Genomic DNA, 9,890 nt, shown 5'->3' with positions numbered 1-9,890 from the left:
AGACAAGATTCCATATACACCACTTTAGTACATGATAACTTTTATTTCTCAGCCCAACCATTGTTCAGTATTTTGAGTATATCTCAAGATTTACAACTCAAATTGAGTTGATATCATAGTCCCTGGAAACTAGACTCGATTTTTCCTAACAATGCCAATGGTGAACAATCCAATTCTGGTCCGTTTAATCGCTACAACCCTTGCAAGTTGGGGAAACATTATTGTGTAGAATTTCAACATTTATAAAAATCGCCACATTTGTGCATAAACTCAACCATTTATGTTTCTAATGATCCAAGACATAAATATGAATTGAAGAATTCATCCTTACCTCCTGGAACCCTTAAGGAATACAATGAGAGGAATCTAATACCAATTTCTCACCCTTGCTTCAAAAGTATGCCTCTCCTTTACTTGGATCATGCACTGACTTCACAAATGGAAACCCTCACTTCCACACACTTTAACAAGAAGATAATGGTTGCAAATAGATGATAAAACTCATATTCTAGGGTTATCCTCTCTTAAATACCCCCATACCTTCCATAGTTGGCACTCAAAGTATCACAAAATGGCTTCTAAGCTCATGTACATGTTCAAGAATCATTTTATTACACTTACGCCCTCAAATTTCAACTTTAAACCAAGGAAATTGTTAGTTTAATAAATAAACTAGACGAAATATTATTCTAATTAATAGTAGGGAAATTAGGATCATTACAAATAATCCAATAAAAAGAAATTAAAAAATTAAAAGAATTATTATATAATAATTCAATAAAATTAAAAAGAAGAGATGTAGAAATGGTCCTTGTGATTTGGCAAAAAGACACAATTGCATAAATGGGCCCCGAATGTAAATTTGTCATTTTAAAAAGGTTAACAACCAAACTGTTAAAGTTAATGATATAGAGACCAAAACCGCACAAGGTATCCAAATTTGGACTACTTATGCACCACCAAACATTTTTGGACAAAAATCACGTATTTTTAACAACCAAGTGGACCCTTTTGTAATTATGTATTTATTTAATGTAATTTAAGAAAAATTCTATACCTACCCCTAAAAGTGTTTAGTGTACCCTTTTGTGATTGAAATAGTGTTTGTGTATCTCTATGATTTAATAATTTATTTGAGTGAGGGAGGGATATATATAGTAGCACCCTAATTTAATGTTATGTTGACATTCATGACTATTTTACAACAAATTTTCTTTGCAAAATGAGACATGATATTTTTCAATGATTTTTCAAAATCAACATTTTAATAAAAGTTTTTGAAGATACTGTAACATGTATCTAAAGAATCATTCAATGGTCTTATGATTTGCTTGATTTTTTCATTACTCCCCGATTCAAACATTTATTACATCTTTTAATTTTACTTTTAATATTTGATTGTTTACAATTCAAAATTCTCGATAGATATATAAGACATCTTATGCTATAGGATTACATTAGCAAGATTGAGTGCTATATGGAATCACAAACCCATGATCTTTCGATGGCATTTCATTAATTTATTCATGAACTTATGGCACTTCATGGTTCCTTCACTTCCTCGCATCTAATTTGTCACAATCTGGCAGAGCACTTCATATGGAAGTTTTATAAGTCATAATCCGACTTAATTTGTCGCAATCTGGCAAAACAATTCATGGTCCATATGATTATGGGAAATATATTTGTTGCAATCTTACAATCAAATCCCATGAGCTAAATGGTAGTTGATGCATAACATGTTGTCTATACTGATGATTAGAAATTCAGTTTTGTTCCTTTGAGGATCTTAAGTAAAATCTTAGTAACCGAATCAATATACTTCAAATTCGCAAATCCAGAATTTTTACATATAGATACTATTTGGTCACATTACTGGTCATATAGCAATGTACTAAATTTGTTTATCTATAATAGCAACATGTTTACATTTCGCTACAAGTATAAGCATGCATTATACTTTATTTGTTACATATTACAATTATCTATAAATAGATGTAAATATGTTGCTATAATGAGCAAGTAATTGTAAGTACTAAGCACATTGTTATGTGTAAAGAAAATGTAATTAACACATGGTTAATCATTAATCATAACAAGCACAACATAAATACAAGTAACATTGTTTCCAACAAACAACTCAATGAAATATTAAAAAGAAACTATAAAACGAATTAAAATGTTCAGTTTTGGCAACAAATAACAAGATTTATATGCTCTCTTCACGTATATGATTCTGGTCTCTTTGGTTTGCTCTTAATGATTGCTTCAATCTTCTCCATCACATCAGGTGTAAGCTTAGGAATAACATTAATCGCCTTCATATTCTCTTTAATCTGCATGTAACATTTTGATGCAAACCCATAAATAACTTCAATAAAAGTCGTAATTACAGTGTAACAGAATAAATGATCTATAATCAGTTAGATTGCTGAAAATACAACAGTTTAATTGAAGGAATGAAAGCAATGTGATCTGACCTGATACTCCTTTGTAGCACCAGTGATAACAGATGAAACATTAGGGTTTGCAGCACACCACGCAATTGCAAGCTGAGACAAAGGTATATCTAGTTCATCTGCAATTGGTTTCAAGTTCTTAACTTTCTTCAACACATCATCCACTAATGATCTACTTGCCAGATTCTGCAAAGAAACGACGGAATTTGTTGATACAAATTTAATCCCTCTTTCAAAACCAAGAATTCAAAAGTGTTCAATAGAGATTCACCTTGTAGTTCTCCAATGCAAAACGACTATCAGCAGGAACTCCGGCGTTGTATTTTCCGGTCAAAACTCCAGATGCGAGAGGACTCCATGTCGTAAGCCCAATTCCATAGTTGTTATACAGAGGAAGATATTCGTTTTCAACCTAAAAGATGAACACCTATGAATCATACAGAAAAGAATCGATCCAAAACGGATCACGAATTCACGATTTGGGTTTGTACCTTATGTCTAGAAAACATATTATACTCAGGCTGTTCGACAATCGGTGCAACAAGATCCAATCGCTTTGCGATCTCACAAGCTTCTGTGATCTGTTGAGCAGACCACTCACTTGTCCCCCAATAAAACGCCCAACCTTGATTAATCACAAAATTCATAGCCCTAACTGTTTCCTCAATCGGTGTGCACAAATCCGGCCTGTGACAGTAGATCAAATCAATATACTCCATGTCAAGTCTTTTCAACGACGCTTTCGTTCCTTCAACGATGTGTTTTCTGGATAAACCCTTATCGTTAGGTCCAGGTCCACCCCAGAAGATCTTCGTGGAGACGACGATGTCGGAGCGTTTCCAGCCAAGCTCACGGATGGCTTGGCCCATGATTTCTTCAGCTCGGCCATTAGCGTAGACCTCCGCATTGTCAAAGAAGTTGACACCGTTGTCACGGCAACATTGGAGTAGGGTTTTGGCTTCTTTCACGTCTATTTGGTTGCCAAAACTGATCCATGCACCATATGATAACTGTGATACCTTCAACCCAGATCGACCTAAATTCTTGTATTGCATTTTTCGTGTTGATCTCGTTCACTTCTTCAAATCGTGTTTCAGGTGCGTGACGTTGAAAATGGAGTTCACAGGAAGGGATGCACTTGATACTATCTGGACTCTACAGTCTGCACATCGACGACTCCATCAAACTTTAGGGGATTACATAAATCATCCCTCAACTATATATTATCCTTAATGTCATCCCTCATCATTTACAAATTTGTCATTTGGCTTATGCTAACGTGCCTTTCTAATATAGTGTTTCATTTAACTTCCAAAGCGGGTGCTTGAGAGAACGTGAATCGAACGAAGTGAAGCAAGATCAACAAGAAAAAGGAAAAAACAAGAATTCAGGTCGATATGAGTTGAATATGTCATAGTTATCCATAGACGTTAAAGACACGAAAACCATACTCAAACCGTTTGCCGGAATATCCATAAAAAGATCGGTCTTGAAAAAAGATCGAAACTGAACCTGTCTAAAAAGAAAATGTTCGGAAAAAAATTGGTTTGAAAGTGCCTGGGACCGATCAAAAGAAGATGGGACTGTTCCGAAACGGGACACAACCCTGAAAAAAATCGGATCATTCTAGACCAACCCATGACCAATTCGAAACTTGTCTAAAAAAACCAGAAGTCAAATTCTATATCCATATCATTTTTTTTTGTGTTAATTACACATTTTTTAATCACACAATATTCAACCTCTTCACTTATTTATTTTACTAGTTTATAACCCGTGAAAACCACGGTTAAAAATTAAAATTGGTATATAAATCAGAAAATTAAGAAAACTAAGTTGTTAAAATAAACAAATATTATTAAAAAATAAGGAATTATAAAAGAAAAATTAACAAAGTCTTATAAACAATAATAATAAAACATGTTATGAGAAATAATACTTTACAAACAATTTACAAATTTCTAAAAACTCATTTATAAACAACATTAGAAGTTTTATTTGTAAATCTAACATCCTTATCTAAAATTAACAATTTTAATCATTCTCTACTCTGAAATCTAGATAGGGCAACAATTGACCATGTGTAAAAACCGGATCTTTCAGAAACTGTAACATCCATAAAAATTCAAGCCAATTTAAAACTTTTTAAAACATTTAAAATCCATTAAGTTATTACAATTTATTTTCAAAATAGTTTAAGCATCAGAGTATCCCCATAATCAATCATGAAAATATGAGGAGGTGCACGATCACGCCTTCGCCTTCCAGCGATCATCAGAAGTACCTGGAACAAAATCAACAACTGTAAGTCCGAAGCTTAGTGAGTTTCCCCAAAATACCAATGTCATACAAATATAACCATATCATATAACAAGTACAGAACAACATGCATAATGAGCCTTCAGCCTGACTGGACCGCCTCGCAGGGCCTACAGCCTATCTGGATCGCTTCCGAGCCTTCGGCATGACTGGACCGCCTCGCAGGGCCTACAGCCTATCCGAACCGCTCGTCGGGTATGTTGGCCTACAACACAAAGCAGGACCGCCTCAACCCAACCCCCAATCAAACAAACATGTGCACATAAATATCATACGCTACCTCAAATATATAACAGTTAAACTGATCTAACAGATCACTAATCATAGCAACATCCCATAACCGGGATACAGACCTAACCGGTCACTAACATAGCATCATCATATATACCAGGATACCGACCTAACCAGGTCACTAAGCATATCACCATCCTAATTACCAGGATGTAAATCAATAACATATCATGTAAATCACCCAGATACAAATCCAAAAAGGGCTGGCATTGGTGCCTTCGACCCTGTCAGTATAGTGATGACAACTCACCTGACACTGCTGAATTCTCGCGAATGAAACTCCAGCTGCTGGTTGACAGATTCCCGAACTGCCAACATCAAACAACACCCAATTAATAATTGGGTTCCAAGCCCAAGGTCCAACTCACACTCCAAAGGCCCAAAAGTCAAGTAATGGGCCAAAGCCCAACATATGGCCCAATTTTCCAAATTGGGCCCAGACCTCTACGTGGTCTTTCCTCAAGGCCCATCTAATTGTTCTAGTCCAAACTCTTGGTATTCCCATGGCCCAATATCACATAATCATAAAGGCCCAATTATGGCCCACCTATGGCCCAATTTTTCAAATTGGGCCCAAGTCTCGCACACGGGCCTTATCCTAAAACACATACAAATATTTTAGTCCATTTACTTGTTCTTGGAAAGCCATCAATAGACCAATCATCAAAGCCCAATAGAAAAGCCCAACTCAAGGCCCAAGTGAAATTAGGGTTTCCACATGAAATGACGATTAGGGTAAGTGTTTCTTACTTAACCCATTAATGACTTAATCCATTAAGTCCAATATTGCCTTAGGTTAATTTGCCAATGATTATTATTTAATATTTTAAGTTTATTAAATAATTCCCGTGTGTGTCCCGATCAATTCCCAAAAATTAGGGTTTTACGCCATTAGGGTTTTCCCAACCCTAATTAGGGTTTCCTACCCAATACTAGCCCTTTAATCACATGGTTGGGCTATTAGGTCAATTAGGGCTTCATTAGGCCCATTAGGGTTTCATTGGGCCCATTAGGGTTTCATTGGGCCCAATAGGGTTTCTTCAGGCCCATTATGTCCAAGTATCCCAAACGAGTCAAAACGTAAACTAGGCACACCACCACCCAACACGGCGGTTGGTGGTGGTTTGAGTTTTCTTTTCATTATTCTTATCTCTAATTACATGTTACAATGCTTTAATCAAGAAAATAACACACACACACACACTAATTGATAAACACATACACACAGCCACCCCTGTGGCGGCCGGTGATGGTATATTGTGGCAGCCACCACCTCACGGTGGTGGTGGTGACTTCTTTTCAGATGATGGCCAAGGGTTTCTCACCCACACACTACATTACACACACCTAAATTATACAAAAATCACACACACACACACAACCACCTTCCATGGTGGCTGGTGGCAACGGAAACATGGCAGCAAGTGGCGATTTGCAAAGACAGCCACCACCTCACGGTGGTGGCAAGCTTTTCTTGAGTCCCCGTCAGCAACACGCGTACACCGAACATCTACTCGTCGGGAGCTGGACACTGAATATACTCCGATCTCAACTACTCTCGTGGTGGCACAAGGCAGCCGGGAAAGAAACCAGCCGCAACAGCCGTCGTGGGTGGCGACAACGGCGATCGTGCAGCGGCAGAATAAGAAGGGGGAGAAGCGATGCACTTTGACCGGTTCTTGGTAGCAGCGGCGGCAAGATTCGTCGACAAAAAATGGCGGTTGGCTTCGGTGGCAGAGAGGCTCCAAGATGACGACTGGAGAGAGAGTATGGGTAGCGGCTCACGCCTTCTGTGGCAGTAGAACGACATCGATGATGAGAGGCGGCATAAGGGGGTGTGGCGCTGGAGTTGGAGAAGGAAGGTGGTGGCGGCTGCCATCTCTATTAGGGTTAGGGTTTGAGTTGCATGAGAGTTAGGATAAATATATATGGGCTAACGGGAGTGACGGGTTCACCCGTGTCCATCCCCAACCATTTGCATATTTTACACATTTAGTCCCTCTCCATAAGAACTCTTTTCAACTTAAGTCCCAAAATTACCATGCAGCCTCTACTTGACGATATCTTTTCAACTTGGGTACATAATTTACCCTTTTAGCCCCAGCCATCCAAAATTCTTTCATATTAAGTCCAAATTATACCAAACACACCCTAACTTCCGAAATTCTTTTCAAAATAAAATCACAAAATTACACTTTTAACCCCCAACTTCTAAATTATGCCATTTGACTCCCCGAAACCAACACCCCATTAAATATCATTTGATTTTGGACTATAATAATACAAAATGATAATAAAAATTACTTCTCAGGGTTTCGGGTTTATTATTTAATTATTCTATTTTAAACGGGATGTTACAACTCTCCCCCACTTAAATTTGATTTCGTCCTCGAAATCGTTTCTTATCATCCCTTACACGCCAGACAACTTGAACTACGTGGTCACAATCCCGCACATAATCCCAGCCTTCCCAAGGCAATCAAAACCAACCCTAACAGGGTTTTAAAAACCCGAAAATGGACGAATTCCCTGCATTATGATTACATTACTCAATCTGAAATCTGAAGTCTCGATACGGTCTTGCTCCTTGATAGACCTCTCATACCAAATCATTATTGTTGAGCCCAGTCCGCTTGACTCTCATCTAACTATTCAACTCCTGATATCTTGGGGTTCCAACATCTAGATACTTCTCATACACCTGAAGACCCAATTCGTCAATACCGCCCTAAACATGGAAACTGTCTGAACACTGATCTGCCTGAAGCAGTATGCTGCCACATGGATGCTTTCCAAAATCGACCGAGACCTCCCTGGTCTCAATTCATTCACCAATCATCTGACATACCGGGTTCCGGCCCGGTCGCGGAGCTAAAGGACTCCCACATAGTTGCCTCACACGACTTCCGAACGAAATCCTTCCCTGGAACTAGTTGCCACCAGTTATCATGCCACTGCGACTCTAACAACCTCCTGATCCAACCGATCGGATCCATGCTTCGAATCTCGTCGTTACCAAATCCACAGCTAAAAGCGATTACTACATGACCAATGGTAGCCTTACATCACAAGTAATCTTAAGCAATCCATTGCTTCCTTAGTCTCATAACTGTAGTGACGTTCCTACAGTCTTATCACAGGCTTAACCTGTAACATCCGGATTCCCACGTATCTTATTTTAAGTATTTACCTTGAGTTTTAGGGAGGGACTCGGCGAGTAGGCGCTCAGACTCGCCGAGTAGGATCGCGAATTCTTGCCTAGATTAATGAGGGACTCGACGAGTCGATGCGTGGACTCGGCGAGTCCGCGCTGTAAAGTGAAACCCTAAATCTCAGGGCCTGAGCCCTATTTAAAGGCCTTTATGGCCTCCATTTGCGGCTACCAGTCCAGAGAGAGATACCCTAGCGATTGTGAGCGAGTTGTGAGAGAGTTTGAGCCTTTTTAATCATTTTTGGTGTGATTTTGCAAAGGAGAAAGTGTTTCCAGCAAGGGGAGGTCAAGAGGATTGCATTCAGTGGGTTTTCGGCTTGGATCTTCAAGTTTGAGGTAGCTATTTGATCCTATCCTTCTGTTTTGCTTAAGGGCATTGAATTTAGGGCTTTCTATACCCTTTTATGGCTTGTTTAGTTGTGTATAGTGTCCCATTGAGTGCTAAACTCTAGATCTGGACCTTTTGAGGTCTAGAGAGCCTGAACCATGCTGCTTTTTGTGGTTCTATGGAGGAAATGGACATAGGTTGCCATGTTAGAAGGGATTTCACCAAAATAAGCCTAGAGTGCCTTGCATGTGTACCAAGATTCGACCTTTACGTGTTTATTGGTCATGGGGAAGTCAGATCTATAGATTAGAGAAGCAGATCTGACCTCAGGAGGTCAGATGAGTGTTTTCATGGGAGGAACTCGCCGAGCCCATAAGGGACTCGACGAGTTGAGTCGGGTTGCCCCGCGATTCGCGACCTGTGATAACCCGATGAGTGCAGGGTTGAATCAGCGAGTCTAGTGTGGACCAGGGGCAAAGAGAACACGCATGTACTCGTCGAGTCATACGAGTGCACTCGACGAGTCCGGTCAATGTTGACCGTTGACTTTGTTGACTTTTAGGGTTTAGTCAGTGTTTGGACTTATGAGCCATTAGAGGGGTAGAATGGTCTTTTACCCTTCTTAGAGAACTTATAGAGAGGGGTTAGCCTAGCCTTTAGAAGTTGTATTAATTAGAGTAATTATTTATGTGATTAGGCGGAGGCTAGTGCAGTATTTCAGAGTTCGAGGTTTACCGAGTTACCCGAGGTGAGTCTTCTCACTATACTTTACCTTGAGTGGTAAGTAGAGTTATGTGAGAGAGTATCTTGTATGCTATGCATGTGATGTGTTGCACTGCATTGTTTCTATGTGATTTATGCTGTGTGTATTCTAGAGTTTACAGAGTTAGGACCGGAAGGTCCACAGAGCTAGGACCAGAGGGTCCACAGAGTTAGGGCCAGTAGGCCCACAGAGTTATAGCCTCGAGTGGCTAATATGTGTTATATGTGGTATTTTGGGGAACTCACTAAGCATTTATGCTTACAGTGTTTTGTGTTATGTGTTTCAGGTACCAGTGAGGATCACGGGAAGGTGCCGGCATGATCAGTACACACTATTAGAGTTTTATACATTTTGATCTTGGGATGTGTTTTTATGGATTTAAGATGTGATACATTGAGACTTGAGAATATTTGTGAATGAAATTATATTTTTAAAAGTGAAAAATTGTTTTGAAAAATTACGGTGTTACATAACCAGGTCTAATCCCTCTGGGGAAACCCATAAACCCATCCGTGGATT

At 39.1% G+C, this 9,890-nt stretch overlaps 1 protein-coding gene across 1 annotated transcript; it reads right to left on the bottom strand.

Annotated features, from left to right (window-relative positions):
* Positions 1–2,065: 2,065 nt before the first annotated feature.
* LOC145159495 (putative voltage-gated potassium channel subunit beta) lies at positions 2,066–3,623 on the bottom strand. The gene is made up of 4 exons (XM_079078499.1): positions 2,951–3,623; positions 2,731–2,871; positions 2,481–2,645; positions 2,066–2,336 (listed from the first exon to the last, which is right to left on the bottom strand). The coding sequence occupies exons 1-4, from the start codon at positions 3,512–3,514 to the stop codon at positions 2,223–2,225; spliced, it is 984 nt and encodes a 327-aa protein (XP_078934625.1). The 5' UTR covers positions 3,515–3,623; the 3' UTR covers positions 2,066–2,222.
* Between the last annotated feature and the right edge of the window lie 6,267 nt (positions 3,624–9,890).

Source organism: Lactuca virosa, chromosome 2 (genome assembly GCF_052849685.1).
Source record: "Lactuca virosa cultivar CGN04683 chromosome 2, Lactuca_virosa_CGN04683_v6, whole genome shotgun sequence".
Taxonomy (NCBI): domain Eukaryota; kingdom Viridiplantae; phylum Streptophyta; class Magnoliopsida; order Asterales; family Asteraceae; genus Lactuca; species Lactuca virosa.
This window is presented reverse-complemented; position numbering and strand designations above follow the sequence as displayed.

Bases quoted from the DNA above. Each gene is read 5' to 3' on its own strand.
- LOC145159495 (XM_079078499.1), bottom strand. From the start codon at position 3,514: ATGCAATACAAGAATTTAGGTCGATCTGGGTTGAAGGTATCACAGTTA. The intron at 2,872-2,950 runs GTACAAACCCAA...TTCATCTTTTAG, and splicing joins ATATGTTTTCTAGACATAAG to GTTGAAAACGAATATCTTCC. The intron at 2,337-2,480 runs GTCAGATCACAT...TGTTACATGCAG, and splicing joins GTGCTACAAAGGAGTATCAG to ATTAAAGAGAATATGAAGGC.